Below are 21,873 nucleotides of genomic sequence, written 5' to 3'. Positions count from 1 at the left end.
GCCTTCAGCTCAGGTCATGATCCCAGGGTCCTGGGATCGAGTCCCGCATCGGGCTCCCTGCTCTGCGGGGAGCCTGCTTCTCCCTCTCCCATTCCCCCTGCTTGTGTTCCCTCTCTCGCTGTGTCTCTCTCTGTCAAATAAATAAATAAAATCTTTAAAAAAAAAAAAAAAAAAAAAAAAAAGAAATACATTCAGTATTTCCTATGTTTACTATGCTTACTACAGATAAGATTCCTTATATGTTATATGTTGCAGTTCCTGCCTTACCAGGAACCACAGAAATGTTTTTGCTTATATAACCATAAACTATCTCTGGAAAAACACACAAGAAACTGGTGATGGTGGCACCTAATGTGGGAAACTGGATAGGTCGGAGTGTGAGGATAGAAGGAAGACCTGTTTTGCACTGTGTACTCTTTTAAAACTTTTTTTGATCAAAGAATTAATGCCTTATTGTTTACAACATGCAGTACAGAATTTTAGTAAGTTTATTTTCTATTGTGGTAAAATAAACATAACATAAAACTTACCATTTTAACCATTTTTTAAAACCGTTTGAATTATGTATCATCCATGTATAATCTAGTCAAAGATAAACACAGAAGTGATTAAACCAAGAGGTTTCTCCTTTTTCTTTTTCTTTTTTTTTTTTTTTTTTAAAGATTTTATTTATTTATTTGAGAGAGAGAGAATGAGAGAGAGCGAGTACATGAGAGGGGGGAGGGTCGGAGGGAGAAGCAGACTCCCCGCTGAGCAGGGAGCCTGATGCGGGACTCGATCCCGGGACTCCAGGATCACGACCTGAGCCGAAGGCAGTCGCTTAACCAACTGAGCCACCCAGGCGCCCTCTCCTTTTTCTTTTTTAAGATTTTATTTATTTGACAAAGAAAGAGAGAGAGCACAAGCAGGGGGAGTAGCAGGCAGAGGAAGAGGGAGAAGCAGGCTCCCCGCAGAGCAGGGGGAGCCTGATGTGGGACTAGATCCCAGGACCCCGGAATCATGACCTGAGCCAAACACAGTGGCCCAACCAATTGAGCCACCCAGGTACCCGGTTTCTCTTTTTTCAATGTGCATCTTTTCCCAAAGGAATGCAGCTTCTGTGTAGAGTCAATATATTTCATGATTTTTAAAGGATATATATATATATATGTGTATATACATATATTTTTAGTGATCTTATTTTAACTGTTTACTGCTGCTCAGACAGTGCCAAATAGAATAAGCAAGGGTACTGGGGTAAAACAGGTGGGGTATGAGTAGTGATTCAGGTGACTAGCTCACCATGCTCACTGCAGCACTACTCACAGAAGCCAAAAAGTAGAAACAACCCAAGGGTCCATCAACAGAAGAATAAATAAAATGTGGTCCATCCATACAGTGGAACATGATTCAGCCATAAAAAGGAACAAAGCACTGAAACCTGCTACACTGTGGATGAACCTTGAAAACATCATGCTGCCTGAGAGAGGCCAGACACAAAAGATAATTATTGTATGCTTCCCCTTGTATAGGAAATATACAGAATAGGCAAATTCAGAGACAGAAAGTAGATCAGAGGTTACCAGAAGCTGGAGGGAAAGGGAAGTGGGGAGTTACTGCTTAATGGATAAAAATGGATAAAATGCATAAAAAGCAGAGTTTCTGCTGGAGGTGATGAAAAGCAGATAGTGTTGAAGGTCATATAACATTGTAATTAATGCCACTGAACTATATATTGAAAAATGGTAAAAATGGCAAATTTTACATTGTTACCACAATTATGAAAACTTAGTAATATACCCAAACCAATGAATTATACACTTTATTTTTTTCATGGAAGTTTTTTTTTTTTTTTAATTTTATTTATTTGAGAGAGAGAGAGAGAGTGACAACATGAGCTGGGGGAGGGGCAGAGGGAGAGGGAGAAGCAGGCTCCCCGCTGAGCAGGGAGCCCAATGCAGGATTTGATCCCAGGGTCCTGGGATCACGACCTGAGCCGAAGGCAGACACTTAACCGAACGAGCCACCCAGGTGCCCCGAATTATACACTTTAAATCGATGAACAGTATGGTATATGAATTATATTTCCATAAGGTTGCTTTTTAAATGACCGAGACAGAGAGAAGGAAAACCATTATGCTGTATTTAAAATTCCCAAAGGCTAGGGGCGCCTGGGTGGCTCAGTTGGTTAAGCGACTGCCTTCGGCTCAGGTCATGATCCTGGAGTCCCGGGATAGAGTCCCGCATCGTGCTCCCTGCTCGGCGGGAACCTGCTTCTCCCTCTGACCCTCCCCCCTCTCATGTGCTCTCTCTCTCTCATTCTCTCTGTCTCAAATAGATAAATAAAATCTTTAAAAAAAATAAATAAATAAATAAATAAATAAAATTCCCAAAGGCTAGTACAGAAAATTTTAAGGACAGACTAATCATTTATGTCAAATTCATGATTAGTAATGTAATTAGTAAAGTAATAATGTTCAATATACCAACAACATCTTTACCTGTAAGTTAGCAACAACTTTAAATTGTTTCAGGATTTCTTCACATTCATCCTTCTTCTGTAGATTGTCTGTAATTAAATTTTTTAAAGTTATAGCAGACATCCAAATTCCCATATTATCAGAATTTTTGAAAGCTAAAATTTTAATTGGCTATGGTTTTCTTATCTCAAGTCTTTTCAGAAGCTTGAGGTAAGAGAATTTAAGTACAAAAAGAAATCTAATTATTCTTTCTGAAGGTAGAAAAGAGAAATTTATGGGTAACAAGAGAAATGACAATTTTTCTGAAATAAATTGTAGCTTTTTTCTCCAAGAGCCTTTCTTTGTTAATGTTTTACTTAAGTTCAAGTTTAAATAGGTTTTCGCCTGATCGTGGCCAAATAGTAACTGAGAAATATGAACAATAAGTGCAAGGCACTGAAGAATCTAGTCTAGCCTTAAATAGCTTACTGAAGCATATAAGTCAATAAGATGATTTTAGATGCTTCTGTTTTTACACTAGTAATCAAAAGAATAAAGCAAGGAAGACTTTTCATGAGGAAAAATGAGTGGGATCAACAAAGACACTGAAAGCCACAAAAACCAGGGGTAAGAACAAGGCCTGTCACTGATGCTCCTTCCTGAAAAAGGCAAGCTTCAGAATAAAACCAAGATGAGGGCAGAGAGGTACAATCTACCTTTCCAGATGTCACATAGTATTTTAAGAATGTCTACAGATGTCTTCGCTACGGACATTCTCCAGGCCTTGTCCTAAAAAGAAAAGTAGAAAATGAAATCTACTTCCTTTATTCGCCACTTCACTAGTACACATACAGACAAATACATAAAAACCACAAAATCAGAAAAAAAAGTAAAAATGGCTGAAGAAATGGGAGGCCCATGTTAGAGGGAGTCAGGCAGCTGAGAAATGGATCATAACTGAATCACACAGAATGTAAACATGAAAAACACCAGTATGAATGCTTGGGTATATGATTTAGAAATACCAAGAATATGCAAATCTCCCAAATCACCTTTTGGCTACACTATAATTAACAGTCACTTGGGTTTCACTTTTTTTAAAAATAGTTTTTATTTATTATTTGACAAAACATTTGGCAAAATTCTCTGAAAAAGTTAAAAAGAACTGAAGTTGGGGCGCCTGGGTGGCTCAGTTGGTTAAGCGACTGCCTTCGGCTCAGGTCATGATCCTGGAGTCCCGGGATCGAGTCCCGCATCGGGCTCCCTGCTCGGCAGGGAGCCTGCTTCTCCCTCTGGCCCTCCCCCCTCTCATGTGCTCTCTGTCTCTCTCATTCTCTCTGTCTCAAATAAATAAATAAAATCTTTAAAAAAAAAAAAAAAAAAAAGAACTGAAGTTGTTTAAGCTTAGAGAAGGAAAGTCTAAGAAATAATCATTATCTTCAAGACCGACAAGATTAAAATAAACAAAAAGACAAGAAAACTCAAAGAAGGAAAAGCTTTAATTAAAGACATGGTGTACATGAAACGCTTCGGAAGTGCCAGGTCCACACAAAGTACTCAAACATTTCCCTTACAGGGTACAGCTGGTAGTTAAGAATAGAACTCTGGTATCAGACAGAGTTTGAGTTGAGGTTTTGCCACTATGTAATAACCTTGTGAAAGTCACTTAACTCAAAATGTTAGTTTCTGAACTTAATCTATAAGGAGCTGACAATACAAACTATCTCACAACTTTGTTGCGAAGAGGAAGTGGACAATTCATTCAAAGTATTCAACCTAAGGCCTCCAGCATAATAAGAGCATAATAACTATTAGATGCCAAAATAGCCAAACTCATTTCCCTAAAGGCAAAAAATTACTGAGATGGACTGCTGAGACAGGTTGGGGATCTCTATCTCTAAAGGATAAAAAAAACCCTCAACTATCCTGGATAAATTAGGTATTTGGTTCCTCACCTCTCTAAAGAAGAGAACTGACGCTCTTGAAACTGTTTCAAGTTTCAATGTTCTAAGATTACTTAGATATCCATGCGTTCTGTGGCTGACATATTTCTTTTTAAGATTTATTTATTTATTTTAGAGCAGACCATGAGCAAGTGGGGGGGCGGGGCAGAGGGAGAGAATCTTCAAGCAGACTCCCTGCTGAGCTTGAAGCCTGATGTGGGGCTCGATCTCATGACCCATGAGATCATGACCTGAGCCAAAACTAAGAGTTGGATGCTTAATCGACTGAGTGTGGCTGACGTTATTATTTGACAGTAATGACTATGTCTTATACAACACAAAACATGTTTATATTGCAAAGCTTTATGGAAAACCCTTTGTGTACAACAATTACTTCAATTAATCCTTCTGGTTTGTAGATCCTAGATTATTCAGGGGGGGACTCAAGCCATTGCTCCAAAGTAGCCATATGTGGTTCTTTTCTATGTAGTAAATTTACACAGGGATTTTTACATTAGGACATTCTAGCAGTGAGAAGAGAAGATATTCCTATCTGCTTATCTATCTTTTCTATCCTGTTGATTACTATCCATAAATATTGGATTTATCTATATTTTAATGAAAATCTCACCTCTTTAGAATTATCTGGTTCTTCTTGTAATGCCAACCGTGCCCATATGATTACCCGTTCTGCAGTTTTCTCAGCTTCAGCAGGAGGCAAAGACCTCAACAGAAGGACACAGTCTTCACCCTATAAACAGTGTTTGAAAGGAAGAAAAAACAGCTGGTACTTGTAAAGGACAGTTTAGACTTAACTCCTGCTTTTTTCTATTTAAAGGTGAAAAGACAGCATTTAAAAAAATAGAATATGGTCTGATGTTTTAAAAAAGCTGATAACTGGTTTTGATGACAGCAAACAAAATTAAATTCAAATACAACCCTTTGTATTTTGTAATTCTTAAATATGCTCATGGTTATAGAATTATATTAAAATAAAGACATTTAAAATACAAAAAGAAAATGCACATCCTATTCTGGAATCAAAGGGTACTACAGTGTATATAAAACACGAGTCTATGTTTCATAAACACCAAAGAGTATGAAACCACAACAGCTAGTCACAAAATATTTTTAAAGAACCTACAGATATGAAGAATGTGGTCAATCTAACATCCAGTATTTTCATCTTGGTATAACTTTCTTTTTTTTTTCTTAGAAGATTTTATTTATTTATTTGAGAGAGAGTGAGTGAGAGAGAGAGAACGTAAACAGTGGGAGAGGGAGAGGGAGAAGCAGACTCCTCACTGAGCAGGGAGCTCGATCCCAGGACCCTGGGGTCATGACCTGAGCCGAAGGTGACGCTTAACTGACTGAGCCACCCAGGTGCCCCTTGGTATAACTTTCTTTTGTGCTAATCTATTCGGATAATTTGATTGATTCAAGCTTTTACAGATTTACTTAATAAAGAGCCTAAGAAAGGATAATACAGAACTTTCATACCTGTTCTCTATCAATCAGGTCAATAATCCTTAGACTGTAAATTTCATCATCAGGCAACATATATGCTTGAGCCACCTTCAAAGCATCTTCTAAAGAAGATGGGACATCTTGCTTGAGAATGTATCTGACCACCCTCTGAAGCAGAGACAATATATACATTTCTTCGTTATGAAATCTCAGAGAACCCAGAGATCCTTTGTTCATAAAGGCAAAGTACTCATCAAATTATAATCAAGCTGCAAAAAAACTAAGCTGTATGAAAAATTAAAACATGATTTATATTCTGAATTTTATGATAGTCCTGTCTACCTTCTCCCCCCACAGGTTTATGGGGTATATAAGTGACAAACACTGCATATATTTAAGGTGTACAATGGAATGATTTGATATACTCCTTTAGCTTCTTAATGTATTTGTTATCTTTACTATCCTAATAAACAAGTGAATACCTAAATTTTAAAAAATATTTTATTATTTTTTTAAGTTTTATTTAAGTAATCTCTGCACCCAGTGTAGGGCTTGAACTCATGATCCTGAGATCAAGAGTTGTACACTCCACCTACTGAGCCAGCCAGGCACCCCTGAACACCCTATTCACACTCTATCTAACAAAAGGATAGTAGTGGAAAACCTAGCTCTGTTAGCCTTTAAGAAAATAAAGTGCTCATTACATTTCCCAAGCTGCCCTCAGAATCGAACAGCAGGGTTCGAGACGCTTCAACTACTGTACTTACCATGATTTCCTTGTTTAGGAGGTTCACCTCCCTTATTCCATAGCCTCGTAAAAGTTTTTTCATCTCCATTAGTTTGTAACTTTCCTGCAATAACTTGACTCTAAAAGGAAATTTGTTGATATTTTTTAAGTGATTTTTAAAAAGATTTTATTTATTCATTTCTTTGAGAGAGCAAGAGAGCGAGTAAGCTAGCACAAGAGTCGGGAGGGGGGGTGGGAAGGGCAGAGGGAGAGGGACAAGCAGACTCTGCGCTGAGCTCAGAGCCCGACATGGGGCTTGATCCCAGGACCCTGAGATCATGACCTGAGCTGAAATCAATAGACAGATGCTCAACTGACTGAGCCACCTGGGCACCCGAAAGATTTGTTGATATTAACATGGATGGTCTAATTTTTTTTTTAAATGAAATACTAAGGGACACAGTAAAGGGCATAAAGCGTAAATGAATGTCAGATGAAAACAGGAGGCTTATCCAACACCAACACCACTATGTGGGAGAATGTCCTCTTACTTGGGATGGTCCATTTCTAAGTGCTGTCTCACCAGCTGCTCCACAGCTGCACTCCAGGGAACCACTGCCGCGTACATTATCTTAAGCACAGCATCGAAGATGAGCTGTGAAGATACACACACACAGACCGTGAAGAGCCGGGATTCATGTTTCTTGCAAAGTAATGACACCGCCTCATCTACAACAGAGGACTTACATCTACTCTGTGGTACTCTGAGAGTACCTCCTCTGACTGCAAAAATGTATGTTTCTTCTGATTCTCACACATCAAGAGCAATTCCATTATTTAGAGAAACTCAGAAAAGTATTTTCTCTGCTGAAAGTGAAGTCATATAGCTCTATTCCTTTCTACAGTCTCTAGTCTCTGTGTTTAAAACTATTTTTCATGATTTTATTTACGCTTTATAATGGTGATCAGTAACAATGGGAAGTCACTACAGAAGCATGTCATAACAGATTTAAAAAACATGTCCATGTTTGTATAATCATAGAAAAACCTAGGAATATAGGCATCCAAACATCCATGGCAGTTTTTCTAGGGATGGGAATGAGAAAATGTTTACTTCTTACTTTCTATAATTAAAGAAAGTGGAATTATGGGTGGTTTTTTTTTTTCTTATTCTTTTTCCAAACGTCACAAATTTTCCTTAACAAATGTGCATTGCCTTTGTGATCAGAGAACAGGTTTTAAGAAAAGATGTGACGCTCAAAAGGAAAATCGACATGGTCACTATTTACTTACATCCGTGTCCGACAAACATCCTATTACTGCCATGGCTTTTGCTTCCCACGCAGTTTCAAAGAGTGATGTGGACTTTGAGCTACATCTCTTCAATAAATCCTAAAAGGGGATAAACATATATATTTTTTTCATTTAAAACTCTCACTAAAAAAAAAAGTAAAAACACATATAAATATAGATAAATAGCTTTTATGGATGTGGAAAAAAAAAAAAAAACAATTACTTAGCCAAGAATGTTAAACGATGCTCAAAAAAACACAAAATTGCCAAAGCCTGGGCTTTTAAGTTTTGTATGGTACAGAAAACTTAAGAAGGAAATATTCCTGAAGAATCTACAAATGAGATGATTGCAGCTTATTAATGTGTACCAAAAATTGCTCACATCTATTGAGCTCATGCTCCTATTATCTCACAATAAGCATTTGGAGAAAGTCCTAATATTATCCCATTCTGCCCAAGGTTACCAGTCAATCAGTAACAGTTATGCCACATTAACAAATACAATATGCTGCATAAATATCCCAATGGTAAAGCATGACATTCTTTATAGGGTTAAATGTTTAACCAATGACACACAGATGCAAGGGGAAAAGACCAGATCTAAAGAAGTTACCTCTATGTAGAGCAGGAGAAGTTCCTCCTCTTGTAAGCCATGTTCCCGCATGTAAACTCGTATAAACTTCTCTAAGACGGAAGGAATCAGCTCTGGGGCTAACACTTTATCAAACATGCGGAACACAATGGTGGTTGTATTCTCCTGGATGCCAAGAGAAAGGTGGCTTAGATGCAAGTTCTAGTCATAGTGGCTGTGATTAAAAAATAACACTTCTGATAAATCTAGACTTTTACCTTCTCGAAATCAGAGAGGGCCAATTTGCAGTTGTATTTCCTATGCAATGTGATCAACTCCTGCAAGTTATTTACCAAAGTCCTTAGCTGACATACTTCCTCTGTGTTTTGATAATCCTTCTAAAACAAAAGTGTGAGAGGGGAAATAGACAAAAAATCAGAATTATTTCAGATAAAATAAAAAATGACCATGATTATGTACATAAAAGGAAATCTGCACCTAATGCCTTTAAATTTTGTAGAATTTTAATTCATTAACTAATACAAATTAACAGATCAAAATTCAACAGAAATCTAAAACAATTTTCTTTCTAACAAAAAAAAATATATATATATATTTATTTATTTATTTATTCATATAAACTTCGATGTTAGGGACACCTGATTGGCTTAGTCAGTTAAACGTCTGACTCTTGATTTTGGCTCAGGTCGTGATCTCAGGGTCCTGGGATCGAGCCCCAAGTTGGGCTCTGCATTCAGCAGGGAGTCTGATGGAGGATTCTCTCCCTCTCCCTCTGCCTCTCCTCTGCTTGTGCTCTCTCTCTAAAATAAATAAGTCTTTAAAGAAGAAAAAAAAGAACTTCAATGTTAGTGTAATTTTTTCTTTTAAGATTCTTTTTAGAGGGCAGGGGCAGAGGGAGAAAGAGAATCTTAGGTAGGTTCCATGCTCGGTGTGGAACCTGATGCAGGCAGGGCTCAATCTCACGATGCTGAGATCACAACCTGAGCTTAAATCAAGAGCTGGACACTCAACTGACTAAGCCACCCAGGCTCCCTTAAGATTTCATTTTTTAAGTAATCTCCACTAACGTGGGGCTTGAACCTAAACCCTCTCACACTCCACCAACTGAGTTAGCCAGGTGCCCTTGAATGTTAGTGTGATATTTTATACTTAGGTACAAAAACATCATTTAGATGGCCCTCAGTGTCCCATCTATATAATCAAGACAAGATATAAAGCTGTAACATTTCCTAAACTTATATATAAGGAACAGAATTTTCAATATTGATAAAGACAATTTTTTTTTTAAAGACTTTATTTATTTATTTGACAGAGAGAGACAGAGAGAGAGGGAACACAAGCAGGGGGAGCTGGAGAGGGAGAAGCAGGCTTCCCGCCGAGCAGGGAACCCAATGTGGGGCTCGATCCCAGGATGCTGGGATCATGACCTGAGCTGAAGGCAGACACTTAAGGACTAAGCCACCCAGGTGCCCCTTGATAAAGACAATTAACAAGGAAAAGATAGAATAGTGTTTTATAGCAAGAGGAAAAAGCTCTTCTCTGGAAAAATGTATTATAATGATCAATATACATTATATATAATGTATATTGATTATATACATTAATATGCTGCTTGAAATGTATAGAAAAAATTCCTGTTTAATTTTTAACAGTGTATAACCAGTAAGTACAATTATTGGCAGGAATCTGCTATATCAGAAAGCAGGAGGAAATTTATTATTTATTTTTAGGCTCTAGAAATTTAAGGAATAGGTGCAATTTCATAATGTATATTATTATATAAATTCTACCCTCTGGTACTTAAGTTCTTAATACTTCCGAGTTGAGATCATATTGGGATGTCTCACATATTAGTTTATAAACTAATTTATGGCACCCCAACAAACTTTTTTAAAATATAAGAATGGGGGCACCTGGGTGGCTCAAATGGTTAACCCTCTGCCTTCGGCTCAGGTCATGATCCCAGGGTCCTGGGATCGAGTCCCACATCCGGCTCCCTGCTCAGCGGAGAGCCTGCTTCTCCCTCTCCCTGTGCACCTCCCCCTGCTCATGCTCTCTCTCTCTCTCTCTCTCTGTATCTCTCTGTCTCAAATGAATACATTAAAAAAAAATTTTTACAATACAAGAATGTACTTTTCTTTTTTTTTCAATATAATGAGTGCTTTCTAGTTTTTAGAAACCTAAAGGGAAAAAGAAATTAACTTAAGAAATTTAGAAGCCAAATAATAAATCCAGTTCATGAACCTCAAATTAACATCAAATATAACATCAGTATTCCTGAGCTTAGTAAACTTTCTAGCACTGCTATTTTTTTCAGTCAAAAAAGTCCCAGCGTTTTTTTTTAATTTGATCTTTTTAAAAAATTCACTAGTTCTTAAGCCATAATGGCTATTGGAACGCCTAAGAAATGCAATCAGAACTGGGAGTAATTTGCTGGTTTAAATAAGTCCTTGAAAACTAATCCTAAAGCATTATTAAATTTCATTCCTTTAAAGGACTGTGAATTCGGCCAATGCAGAAAATCTCAATTATACTATTGAGGAGTATGTTTACATTTCGTTTCCCATTTGGTTGGTTCAATAGAGAAAAACAAAGCATTAAAATAGGCTGAAGTTGTGACAGAAATATCAGGAAGAAAAAAAGCACATTTTTCTTTTTGTGAATTTTAAAAGTACACAATAAAAGAACACACAAACAGAAAATTTAAGAAGTGGATGTATTTCTAAGTACATGTACACAAATCCTTTAAAATAAATTGAATGCTTCATTACTGAAAATTCATTTTCTATACCATACCAAGGAAATCCAATGCCAACAGGACATCAACATCAACTCATCTGGTTTTTCTGCTGTAAAAAATACCTCCGCCAGTTGAAGTCCATTTTCGGGCCAATTTGCCTTTAAAGAGTAACACAGACCATTATAAGTAATGTTATATGCCACTGGGAGTATGTGAAATGTCTTTTCAGTGCTAATTATACTGGGTATTACCTTATCAGTTAATTCAAGGTTCCTGGCTGCCTGTTCCAACCATTTTGCAAGAATTTTCTGAAACAGACGTATCATTTAAAAATAAAATCCTCAGCAGATAATCACTGAAATAATTTAAAACCCTCATGATAATATTTCGACAGAGACAATGAACTACCTGGTGTTAGGGCCATTTACTCTTCAGTGATATAAGGCAAAGGCTAGACCTGAATCATCTAGAGTGGAAATGATGAAGGCAACTCACCTGCCCTTCAGGTACAGCCCTTCTCACAAATGGGATCACATCACTTTTAAGCCACGGGCAAAGCTTTTGCAAAGAGACTGGTGTAGAAATTGAGTTGAGCAAGTTCTCAAGCATTTTCACGTCAAATTTGCTTTCAAAATTTGCCTAAATTATACAGAGTGAGAAATTAAGATCTATCAGACAGATTGAAAATAACAGCCTCCCAAAATGGAAAGACTTGTTAGGAAGTCATTTCAAGAAATATTTTACTGTCTTAATTATAAGCACTAAGAGTGATTTACTCTATACCGATGAGTCCTTGGCAGCCACAAATCCATGAACTCTCATGGCAACAAGTACCAACTAAAAAATTACGGGGCAGTGGAACTGTCAGAGGAAGGAAAACTTAATAGGAGCTGACAGTACAAATCCTAACAAGCAATGTGTCCATGAATGACATCACACCAAGATACCACTTTTTGGACCTAATGATACCTGCCAACGTTGAAGGAATCAGAGCAGAAGTGCTAATGCACAATCCTTTACACAGTCTGAGCTGCAATAGGAACCACCTCTCCACCAATACTACTTAAGAAAGCCCATCAATAAATCATTCAATAACACGTAGCCTTTTTATTTAAGATTTTATTTTTAAGTAATATCTGGGCCCAATGTGGGGCTCGAACCCACAACCCCGGAATCAAGAGTCACATGCTCCACCAACTGAGGCCGCCAAGTGCCCCCAAATGTTGCCTTTTGAGCTAAGTTTAGGAGTTAGACTCTGAATGAGATAAAACACGTTTCTAAGACATCTTCACCTCTAATTTAATATCATCAGGATAATTTTATCAAACATTCCATTTCCCAATCGCACCTGACACCCTTCATCCATGTGAAGACAACAGATTCAATCACCTATCCCAGGAGCCATAAAGCCATTAACAATAAAATGCAAACCAGATTACCCGATGTCGAAGCCAAAGGTACTGTGCACAAACAAGGTTTCCTTCTCTTAGCTGTAAAAAGATATCCTTAAGGTCGTCTTCATTATGCAGAAATTCAATCCAAGAACTACCACTGCAAAGTCAGAGAAGGAAAAGTTAGGAGTTAAAAAAAAAAATTAAGATCATAATGTTACAAGTGGATACCATTAGACATTTTATTTTATTTATTTATTTTTAAAGATTTTATTTATTTATTTGAGACAGAGAGAATGAGATACAGAAGAGCATGAGAGGGAGGAGGGTCAGAGGGAGAAGCAGACTCCCTGCCGAGCAGGGAGCCCGATGAGGGACTCGATCCCGGGACTCCAGAATCATGACCTGAGCCGAAGGCAGTCGCTTAACCAACTGAGCCACCCAGGCGCCCCACCATTAGACATTTTAACTAGTAGTTTGGGGTTTTTTCCCCCCTCAAAGTTAAAAAAAAAAAGTTCCAAAGATTATACAGTAAAAAGTAGTTTCCTTCTTATCCCAGACTTCTAGAACTCCTGTCATCCTCCCTGAAAATCATATCTCTTCTTATAGGTCCTTCCTGAGATAATCACTGCATATACAAGCAATTATTTTAAGTTTTATTTTTTAAGATTTTATTTATTTGAGAGAGAGAGAGAAAGAGCAAGCAAGTGAGAGCAAGAGTCCAAGAAGGCACAGAAGGAGAGGGCAAAGCAGACTCCCCACTGAGCAGAGAGTGTGACGCAGGGCCCGATCTCATGACCCTGAGATCACAACCCAAGCTGAGATCAGAGTCATACACTTACCAACTGAGCCACTCAGGTGCCCCCAAAATAACATTCCTTTAAACTGGGTAAGGTACTACCCCAAAGATACAAATGTAGGGATCCGAAGGGGCACGTGCAGCCCAATGTTTAGAGCAGCAATACCCACAATAGCCAAACTATGGAAAGAGCCCAGATGTCCATCGACAGATGAATGGATAAGGCTGATGTGGTATAGCTATACAATGGAATACTACTCAGCCATCAAAAAATGAAATCTTGCCATTTCCAACGATGTGGATGGAACTAGAGGGTATTATGCTAAGCAAAATAAGTCAATCAGAGAAAGAGAATTATCATATGATCTCACTGATATGCGGGATTTAAGAAACAAGGTAGAGGATCATAGGGGAGGAAAGGAGAAAATGAAACAAGACAAAACCAGAGAGGGAGATAAACTGTAAGAGACTCTTAATCTTAGGAAACAAACTGAGCGTTGCTTGGGGGGGTGGGGGGAGGAGATGGGGTGGCTCGATGATGGACATTGGGGACGGTATGTGTTGTGGTGTGCGCTGGGTGTTATGTAAGACTGATGAATCACAGACCTGTACCCCCTGAAACAAATAATACATTATATGTTAATTAATTGAATTTAATTTAAAAAAAAAGAGTAGGAATAAAAACAAAGAAACAAACAAAAAAACTTAGGAAAATATTGGTTTGAAGGAATTAAAACATACACTTGAATCAAATCTCAAAATAAGAAAACCAGTGAAGATTGTTTCTAGTTGCTGCTGTAAGAGATTACCACAAAGTTAACTGCTTAAGACCACAGAAATTTATTATCTTACAGGTTTGTGTGTTAAAAGTCCAATAAGTGGGGCGCCTGGGTGGCTCAGTCAGTGAAGTGTCTGCCTTCGGCTCAGGTCATGATCTCAGGGTCCTGGGATCGAGCCCTGCTTTGGGCTCCCTGCTCAGTGGGAAACCCGCTTCTCCCTCTCCCACTCTCCCTGCTTGTGTTCCCTCTCTCACTGTGTCTCTCGCTGTTAAAAAATAAAATCTTAAAAAAATAAAATAAAATAAAATTTTAAAAAAGTCTAATAAGTGTTCTCAGTGGGTCAAAGTCAAGGTGTTGGCAGAGCTGTTCCTTTGTGGAGTCTCTAGGGAAGAGTCTCTTTCCTTGCCTTTTTCAGCCTCTAGAGACCACCCATATTCCCTGGCTTGTTGTCCCTTGTTCCATCTTCAAAATCAGCAACGTTGTATCTCTGACCATTCATCCTTTGTTATATCTCCCTCTGATCACAGCCAGGAAGGCTTTCTCTGCTTTTAAGGACTCGAGTGATCCCAAGTTATCTCCCCATCTCAACCTTCATCATATGATGGTCATTTTGCCAAGTGATTATGGGGATTTGGACCTGGACATCTTTAAAGGGCTGTTATTCTTCCAACTGCAGGACCCTTGCAAGCATAATGTTTCTAAGATTCGTCCATGTTGTTGTGTGTGTGTCAGCAGTCTGTTCTTTCTATTGCTGAGCACTATTCTTTTGTATGAACACATCACAGTTGTACGTCTATTGTTCTGTTGATGGATATTTGGATTATTACCAGTGTTTGGTTACTATGAATAAAAATGCATTTTTAGGGGCACCTGGGTGGCGCAATCAGTTAAGCATCTGCCTTTGGTTCAGGTCATGATCTTGGGGTCCTGGGATCAAGTCCCGAGTTGGGCTCCCTGCTTGGCGGGCTCCCTGCTCCCTGTCTGCTTCTCCCCCTCCTTCTGCCTCTCCCCCCTGCTCATTCTCTCGAGGATAAATAAATAAAATCTTTAAAAAAAATGCATTTTTTATTTCTCTTGGGTAAAGATGTAGGAGCATTGCTAGATTGCAGGGTAATCCCATGTTTGACTTTTCATGTATTTACAGGTCATTCATAGATCTTCTTTTGTCATGTGTGTTCAAGTGCTTTGCCCATGTTTTGGTTTTACTAGGCTGCTTGCCTTTGTATTATTAGTTTGTAGATGGTTTTTCTATGTTCTAAAAACAAATCCTTTGTCAGAAAAAAAAAGATGACGTGGTATATCTATACAATGGAATACTACTCAGCCATCAAAAGAAATGAAATCTTGCCATTTGCAATGACATGGAAGGAACTAGATGGTATTATGCAATCAGAGAAAAACAATTATCATATGATCTCATTCATATGTGAATTTAAGAAACAAAACAGAGGATCATAGGGAAGGGAGGGAAAAATAAAACAAGACGAAATCAGAGAGGGAAACAAACCATAAGGCACTCTTAATTATAGGAAACAAACTGAGAGTTGCTGGAGGGGAGGAGGATGGGGCATGGGGTAACTGGGTGATGGACATTAAGGAGGGCATGTGATGTAATGAGTCTTATAAGACTGATGAATCACTGACCTCTACCTCTGAAACTAACAATACACTATATGTTAATTAATTGAATTTAAATTTTAAAAAAACAAATAAACTGGGTAAGGTGATTCTCATTCTAAATGTCATACAAAAAACCAAATATGAGAAAATTGCTCCCCAAATTCTGAAAAGTAGGAAAGTATAGCAGGGCTAGTCTACCAGATAACAGGGCATTCTAAAATTACATTAATTAAAACATATGATACTGGTGGGTACCTGGGTGGCTCAGTTGGTTAAGGATCTACCTTCGGCTCAGGTCACGATCTCAGGGTCCTGGGATCAAGCCCCGCATCAGACTCCCTGCTCAGTGGGAAGTCTGTTTCTCCTTCTCCCTCTGCCCCTTCCCCCGACTCGTGCTCTCTCTCTCCCTCAAACAAATAAATAAAATCTTGAAAAAAAAAAACCTATATGATACTGGTGAATGAATACCATAAAATCAACTGAATACCAAGTCCAGAGATAGACAAATACACGTCAGATTGTTAGCCTAACACTGCAACTAGCAGGGAAAGGGGGATTGACTAGCCACAAGGAAAAAAATAAAGCTTCCCTTCATTGTTAATTTGGCAAATAAACTTGTATTATCTTTAAGATAACTATATCTCATTTGTGTAAATAATGATATTCTTGGGGCACATGTTAGCATATCTAATAGAATCAACTGCCAGAAGTGAAATTGTTAAGGCAAAGATATGTGCATTTATTTTTATTTTTTTTATTTTCTTAAAGATGTTATTTATTTTTTGACAGAGAGAGACAGTGAGAGAGGGAACACAAGCAGGGAGAGTGGGAGAGGGAGAAGCAGGCTTCCCGCGGAGCAGAGAGCCCAATGTGGGGCTCAATCCCAGGACCCTGAGATCATAACCTGAGCTGAAGGCAGACGCTTAACAACTGAGCCACCCATGAGCCCCAGATATGTGCATTTAAGTTTGCCTTTCAAATTTATCAGTTCCCATAGATGGTGTAGAAGAGTATCTACAACCTAGCAGGAAAATAATATTTTCCATCACCCGATTCCCAGAAACACATTCAGTCAAAGCAATACTTTATCTTTTATGATATTCTAAACTAAAACCTAATTCATAATCTAAAAATAAAAAATGAGGAATGTACACACCTGAATTTTTCTGGTCCAAATGCTCCATAAAAAGTAGTCAATTTTGCATGAGCCCTTAGTACCTAAAAAGAAATAACCTGATAATCTGAATGTCATATGCAAGAAAATTAAAAACACCAAAAATTAGGCTTTCTGTTTCAGAAGTCTTACACACATGCTCATTTCATCCCATATTATAGGTCAATTCTCATAAATGTTACAAAAAGAACCTTGGAATAATGGAAACATTTCCAATCACATTCAATGCAATAAAACTGCAAAAGAGAAGGCATTTACACATTGATTGTAGGTGCCCCTCAAAATTAATTACTTTTCCCAGTGACTTATAAATGCCCTATGTTAAAATCCAGTTGGATTATACCAAAAATTTACTTTGAAATAAGAGTTTAAACCATGAGAGTCATCATAACAGTTAACATTTGTGTGCTTAACCAGTGCCAGACACTATGCAAAATGGTTTATATGAATTATTTCATTTGATTTCAAGATAACACTATAAGTACTATTATTATTCCCATTTTTCAGTAAGGAAACAAGAATTAAAATAAGTTGCTCTTGAAAAAACACAGGTCTATCTTGAATTGAAAAACATATTGTAAAGGTAAATTTACCCTCAAATTAAGTATAATGTAATTACCTCTTTTAAACCATCAGAATAGACAGGAACAGTTTTATTTTCTCTTTTCAAAAGCTAAGATGAACAATGAGAAACAATGTTAGAATATCTGCTATATTAGTTTTTTTCATGAAAGAAGATGGATTTTCTGTGAACGGAAACAAATTATCAGATCACATTGAAATCTGAGATGAACAGTGAACGATAAAGAAATGACATATCTTAAAAAAATAATGCATCTTATGGAAACAGCTCACAGTATTTTGCCCATCTGTTACACCTTGATTTTAAGGAATATAACTAGCAGCGGTATTCAAAGCTCACTGAGGGGAGCCTACGGCAAAAATGTCTGTGATGGAGACAGAATTCATTTTTTTTTGAGATGGTTTCTTTTGCATGAGACTAACAGGTAAAAATGTTATAAAAACTTACCCTGGTTTTGGCATAATTTAGCATTTCCTGGGTTGTTTCATAGGTTAGCCACTGAGCCTCCAAGCAGTAATTCACCACAAATTCATCATCCTGTTTCAGAAATGCCAGACACAGTAAGGCGACCTAATGTTGATCAATCCATCAATCTGAATACTCTCACACAAAACAGGGAAAACACACCTGGATTTTATGTAGATTTTCCTTAGCTTCATCTACGAGTTTTTGCCATTCGGTCTGCTCGCTGGTGTCTGCAGAACTCAAGGCTAATCTCTCTAATATATCATTGGATTTCACCTTGTAAACAAGCTGTAATATAAACATGCCACATTAAGCAACTTGAAGCAAAATAATGCCTGTGCATGACTTCTTAGGCTGCAGGCAACAGACTATTATGAAAAAAGGGGAAGCCTCATGTGGTCCAGGAATAAACAGTAAAGCAGGTAATGCTCAGATAACCCAAAGGTAATCCAGATTGCTAAGAGTTATGGAGACCATTTGAGTCCTGAACTACATGTGTCAAGCAGGGTACTAAAAGCCTTATGTGAATTATCTCATTTAATTCTCATAAAAACCTGAGCAAGCATTTACACCTCACCATAACCCTATGGGATAAATACTAACATTCCCATTATACCATCAAGAAAACCGAGACTCCAGAAAGGGTAAGTAATGTACTTGAAACTATGCAGTTCCAAAGTAATGGAGCTGGTTTTTAAAAGAAGACCACACGATTATGTTGCATGCCTCGCTTTCTAAGTCTGTCAAAGGTTCTTTAGCAGCTAGAAACAGCCTGAGTTAGAAATACCCAATACTGGGGCGCCTGGTGGCTCAGTCAGTTAAGCATCCAACTCTTGGTCTGGGCTCAGATCATGATCTCAGGGTCAAGAGATTGAGTCCCAAGCCCCGTGTCAGGCTCCATGCTGGGCATGGAGACTGCTTAAGATTCTCTCTCTCCCTCTGCCCATCCCCTGGCTCGTGCACACTGAAAGAAAGAAAAGAAAGAAAGAAAGAAACCCAAAACTCTAGGTTCCCTTTTTATAAACAAAATGCCAACTTTGACAAGGAGTCTGTAATTCTGAAAGCTAAAAATGGTAAGAGAGCATAGTTTCTCTACTTGTATTTCTCCACTCCCTGAAAACTGCTTTCACTGATTCTGATTTTTCACTCCATTCACTACAATTTTTTAGATATTTTTAAAGTAATCTCTATGTTCAATGTGGGACTCGAACTCATGATCCTAAGATTAAGAGTCACAGGTTCTACTGACTGAGCCAGCCAGGCGCTCCCATTCACTCTTTAAAAAAATTAGTTATTATGAAACTTTCAGATGTTCAGAAAGTAATAATATAACACTCATGTACTCATCACCCTACTTAAAAATAAATATTACCAATATAGCTTAAGACCCCCTTCTCTTCTTCCCAAATACATCGTTCTCCTTGTCCAAACCAGAAGTATCCATTATCTGATTTTGGTGCTTAATAGCCCATTAATTTCTCTATCCCTTTACTCATATACCTTTCTAAACAACACACAAAATTGTTTTATATGTTTTAAAATGTCACACTTTTATTTATTTTTTAAAAGATTTTATTTATTTATTTTTGCGAGAGAGAGAGAGAGAGAGAGAGAGAGAGAGAGAACACACAAGCACAAGTGGGGGTAGGGGCAGAGGGAAAAGCAGGCTTCCTGCCGAGCAAGGAGCCAGATCTGGGGCTTGATCCCAGGACCCTGGGATCATGACCTCAGCCAAAGGCAGACACTTAACTGACTGGGGCAGACGCTTAACCGACTGAGCCACCCAGGTGCCCTAAAATGTTACACTTTTAAAACAACAAACACAGGAGTGCCCACCACCCACTTAAGGAAGTATTAACTCTTTATTACAATCAGGCCTTTTCCTTCATTACTCTCCAGGACTTTTTAAGGGATGTCAATGACCTAATCACCAAATCCAATGGACTTCTTCCAGTTTTAATACTTTATCTTATCTGTAGTATTTGAAACTGCTAATCACTCCCCACTAGACTCTAAAGTTTCTCCTTCCTTGACTTCTATCAATAATCATACATTCTTGTGGTTTTCCTCCTTTATTTCTCCCCACATATGCATATAGCCCTTATTCCTAACTTCCTACATGCTGGTGCCCCTGGATCTCATCCTGAGATGAGATCTCTCTACTCTACACACTCGCCCAGAGTGGTCTGGCCATCCCCCCGTGTTTCCCACCTCTAAATTCAGCTCAGATCACTCTCCAATCTCCTACCAGATAGCCTCATTTCACAAGACCCCTTCTTGTGCAATTTTTAGAAAGCAGGCCCTTCATCTTTTACCACTACCTGCTCTTCCACACATACTTCTCATTTTAGGGAGTGCCATCCCCATCTCACGAGTATGCTGAGCCAGAGTCCTGCCAGCCCATTGCCTACATTTGTCCCTCCCGATGTTTGATCACTTAGTTCCACTGATTGTACCTCCTCTGTGCCTCTTGCGTCAGACCCTCTCTCTTATACACCTTCACCTCACTGCACTGGCTCAGGTCTCATGCAGAAAGCTGTTGTCTCCCAATTGGTCTTCACACCCCTAAGTGTGCCCCATCCCAAACAATTCTCCAGCTTTACAAAGCGACAATCTAATCAGGACACTCATAGTGGCTCCCCATCACCTGCAAAATACAATCTAAATCCTCTGCAAACTCTCTGTCTCTCTGACAAATAAATAAAATCTTAAAAAAATAATAATAAAATAAATCCTCTGCAATACACACAATGCTCCCCAGGCTCTGGCCCCCTACTGTTCCATTGTCAGCTCCTTTTACTCCTTTGTGCATATAACCTATTCTCTACTCCTACCTAATCGGGAGTTCCTGGAAGCCTCAAAAGCCGCCCTCACTTTATTCATGCTGTCCTTGCACCTAGAATTCCCTTCCTCTTCCTGAACCATCTGGAACATCTTCAAGATCTGATATAAAAATGACCTCCTCTGTGAATTCTTTCCACCCCAGTAAGCATCAATCTCCCCTTTGAATCCCTAGTGTACTTTGGTCATATCTTAATTATAGGCTCGATCATTAAATTCCAATTACGCTTTACGTGTCTGTTTCCCCAGTCTCCATTACATGAAAAAAGGCTTGATAGATGAACAAATGAATTCATGAATGATTTACCTCAACATCTAGTCCAAACTGAATAGCAAAGCTCTCTGCTTCAGCAAATCTGTGTTTGTGAAGTAACCGACTCAATCTGACAAATTGAAAAAGAAATTTCAGTAAAACTTTTATTAATCAGGGAATTTAAGTTTATCATTAAGGGGTAAAGCTCAAAAGAAAATGAGAAGTTACCTGTTTTCTGGTAAAGCTTCTGTAAGACACCTGAGTACCACGACAGAGACCGAGTCTTCAGATAATCTGAAAAAAGTTTTGTTTCTTTTTTTAAAGATTTTATTTATTTATTTGACAGACAGAGACACAGCGAGAGAGGGAACACAAGCAGGGGGAGTGGGAGAGAAGGGAGAAGCAGGCTTCCCGCTGAGCAGGGAGCCCGATGTGGGACTCGATCCCAGGACCCCGGGATCATGACCTGAGCCGGAGGCAGACACTTAACGACTGAGCCACCCAGGCGCCCCTGAAAAATGTTTTTCTTGTAAGTGTATTGGTCATTAATATTAATAAGTAGATTGTAACTTAGCTGCTATTTAACAACTTATTTGATAAAATAAAACATGACCTACTTTGAATCATTTTTGCAAATTCCTTCCAGAAGGTATATGGTATCCTACAACAATAAAAAAAAATGTTTAAAATTGAAATACAGAAATAATTCATTTTATAGTTACTAAGGTAACAACTGGTTTAGGTGAGAATTAACCATCAATGGATTCT

General features: G+C 38.2%; 1 protein-coding gene across 2 annotated transcripts in view; it reads right to left on the bottom strand.

Moving 5' to 3' along the window:
• The window catches only part of KNTC1 (kinetochore associated 1), a 70,717-nt gene that overhangs the window by 31,980 nt on the left and 16,864 nt on the right, over positions 1 to 21,873 (bottom strand). For both annotated transcript variants that reach the window (XM_021698706.1, XM_021698705.1), the window contains exons 13-32: positions 21,723 to 21,766; positions 21,334 to 21,399; positions 21,160 to 21,235; positions 18,174 to 18,299; positions 17,994 to 18,083; positions 17,583 to 17,636; positions 16,946 to 17,007; positions 12,640 to 12,751; positions 11,696 to 11,839; positions 11,452 to 11,508; positions 11,257 to 11,358; positions 8,718 to 8,837; positions 8,482 to 8,625; positions 7,869 to 7,967; positions 7,127 to 7,230; positions 6,616 to 6,715; positions 5,882 to 6,016; positions 5,013 to 5,132; positions 3,155 to 3,227; positions 2,481 to 2,548 (exon numbers count right to left, since the gene is read on the bottom strand). In XM_021698706.1, coding sequence (XP_021554381.1) covers positions 2,481 to 2,548; positions 3,155 to 3,227; positions 5,013 to 5,132; positions 5,882 to 6,016; positions 6,616 to 6,715; positions 7,127 to 7,230; positions 7,869 to 7,967; positions 8,482 to 8,625; positions 8,718 to 8,837; positions 11,257 to 11,358; positions 11,452 to 11,508; positions 11,696 to 11,839; positions 12,640 to 12,751; positions 16,946 to 17,007; positions 17,583 to 17,636; positions 17,994 to 18,083; positions 18,174 to 18,299; positions 21,160 to 21,235; positions 21,334 to 21,399; positions 21,723 to 21,766 — 1,896 coding nt within the window. The remainder of the gene's footprint in view (positions 1 to 2,480; positions 2,549 to 3,154; positions 3,228 to 5,012; positions 5,133 to 5,881; positions 6,017 to 6,615; positions 6,716 to 7,126; positions 7,231 to 7,868; positions 7,968 to 8,481; positions 8,626 to 8,717; positions 8,838 to 11,256; positions 11,359 to 11,451; positions 11,509 to 11,695; positions 11,840 to 12,639; positions 12,752 to 16,945; positions 17,008 to 17,582; positions 17,637 to 17,993; positions 18,084 to 18,173; positions 18,300 to 21,159; positions 21,236 to 21,333; positions 21,400 to 21,722; positions 21,767 to 21,873) is intronic.

The sequence above is a fragment of the Neomonachus schauinslandi genome, chromosome 14, assembly GCF_002201575.2.
Source record: "Neomonachus schauinslandi chromosome 14, ASM220157v2, whole genome shotgun sequence".
Lineage (NCBI taxonomy): Eukaryota > Metazoa > Chordata > Mammalia > Carnivora > Phocidae > Neomonachus > Neomonachus schauinslandi.
Note: the sequence above shows the minus strand (reverse complement) of the source record. Positions and strands in the feature narration are given on the sequence as shown.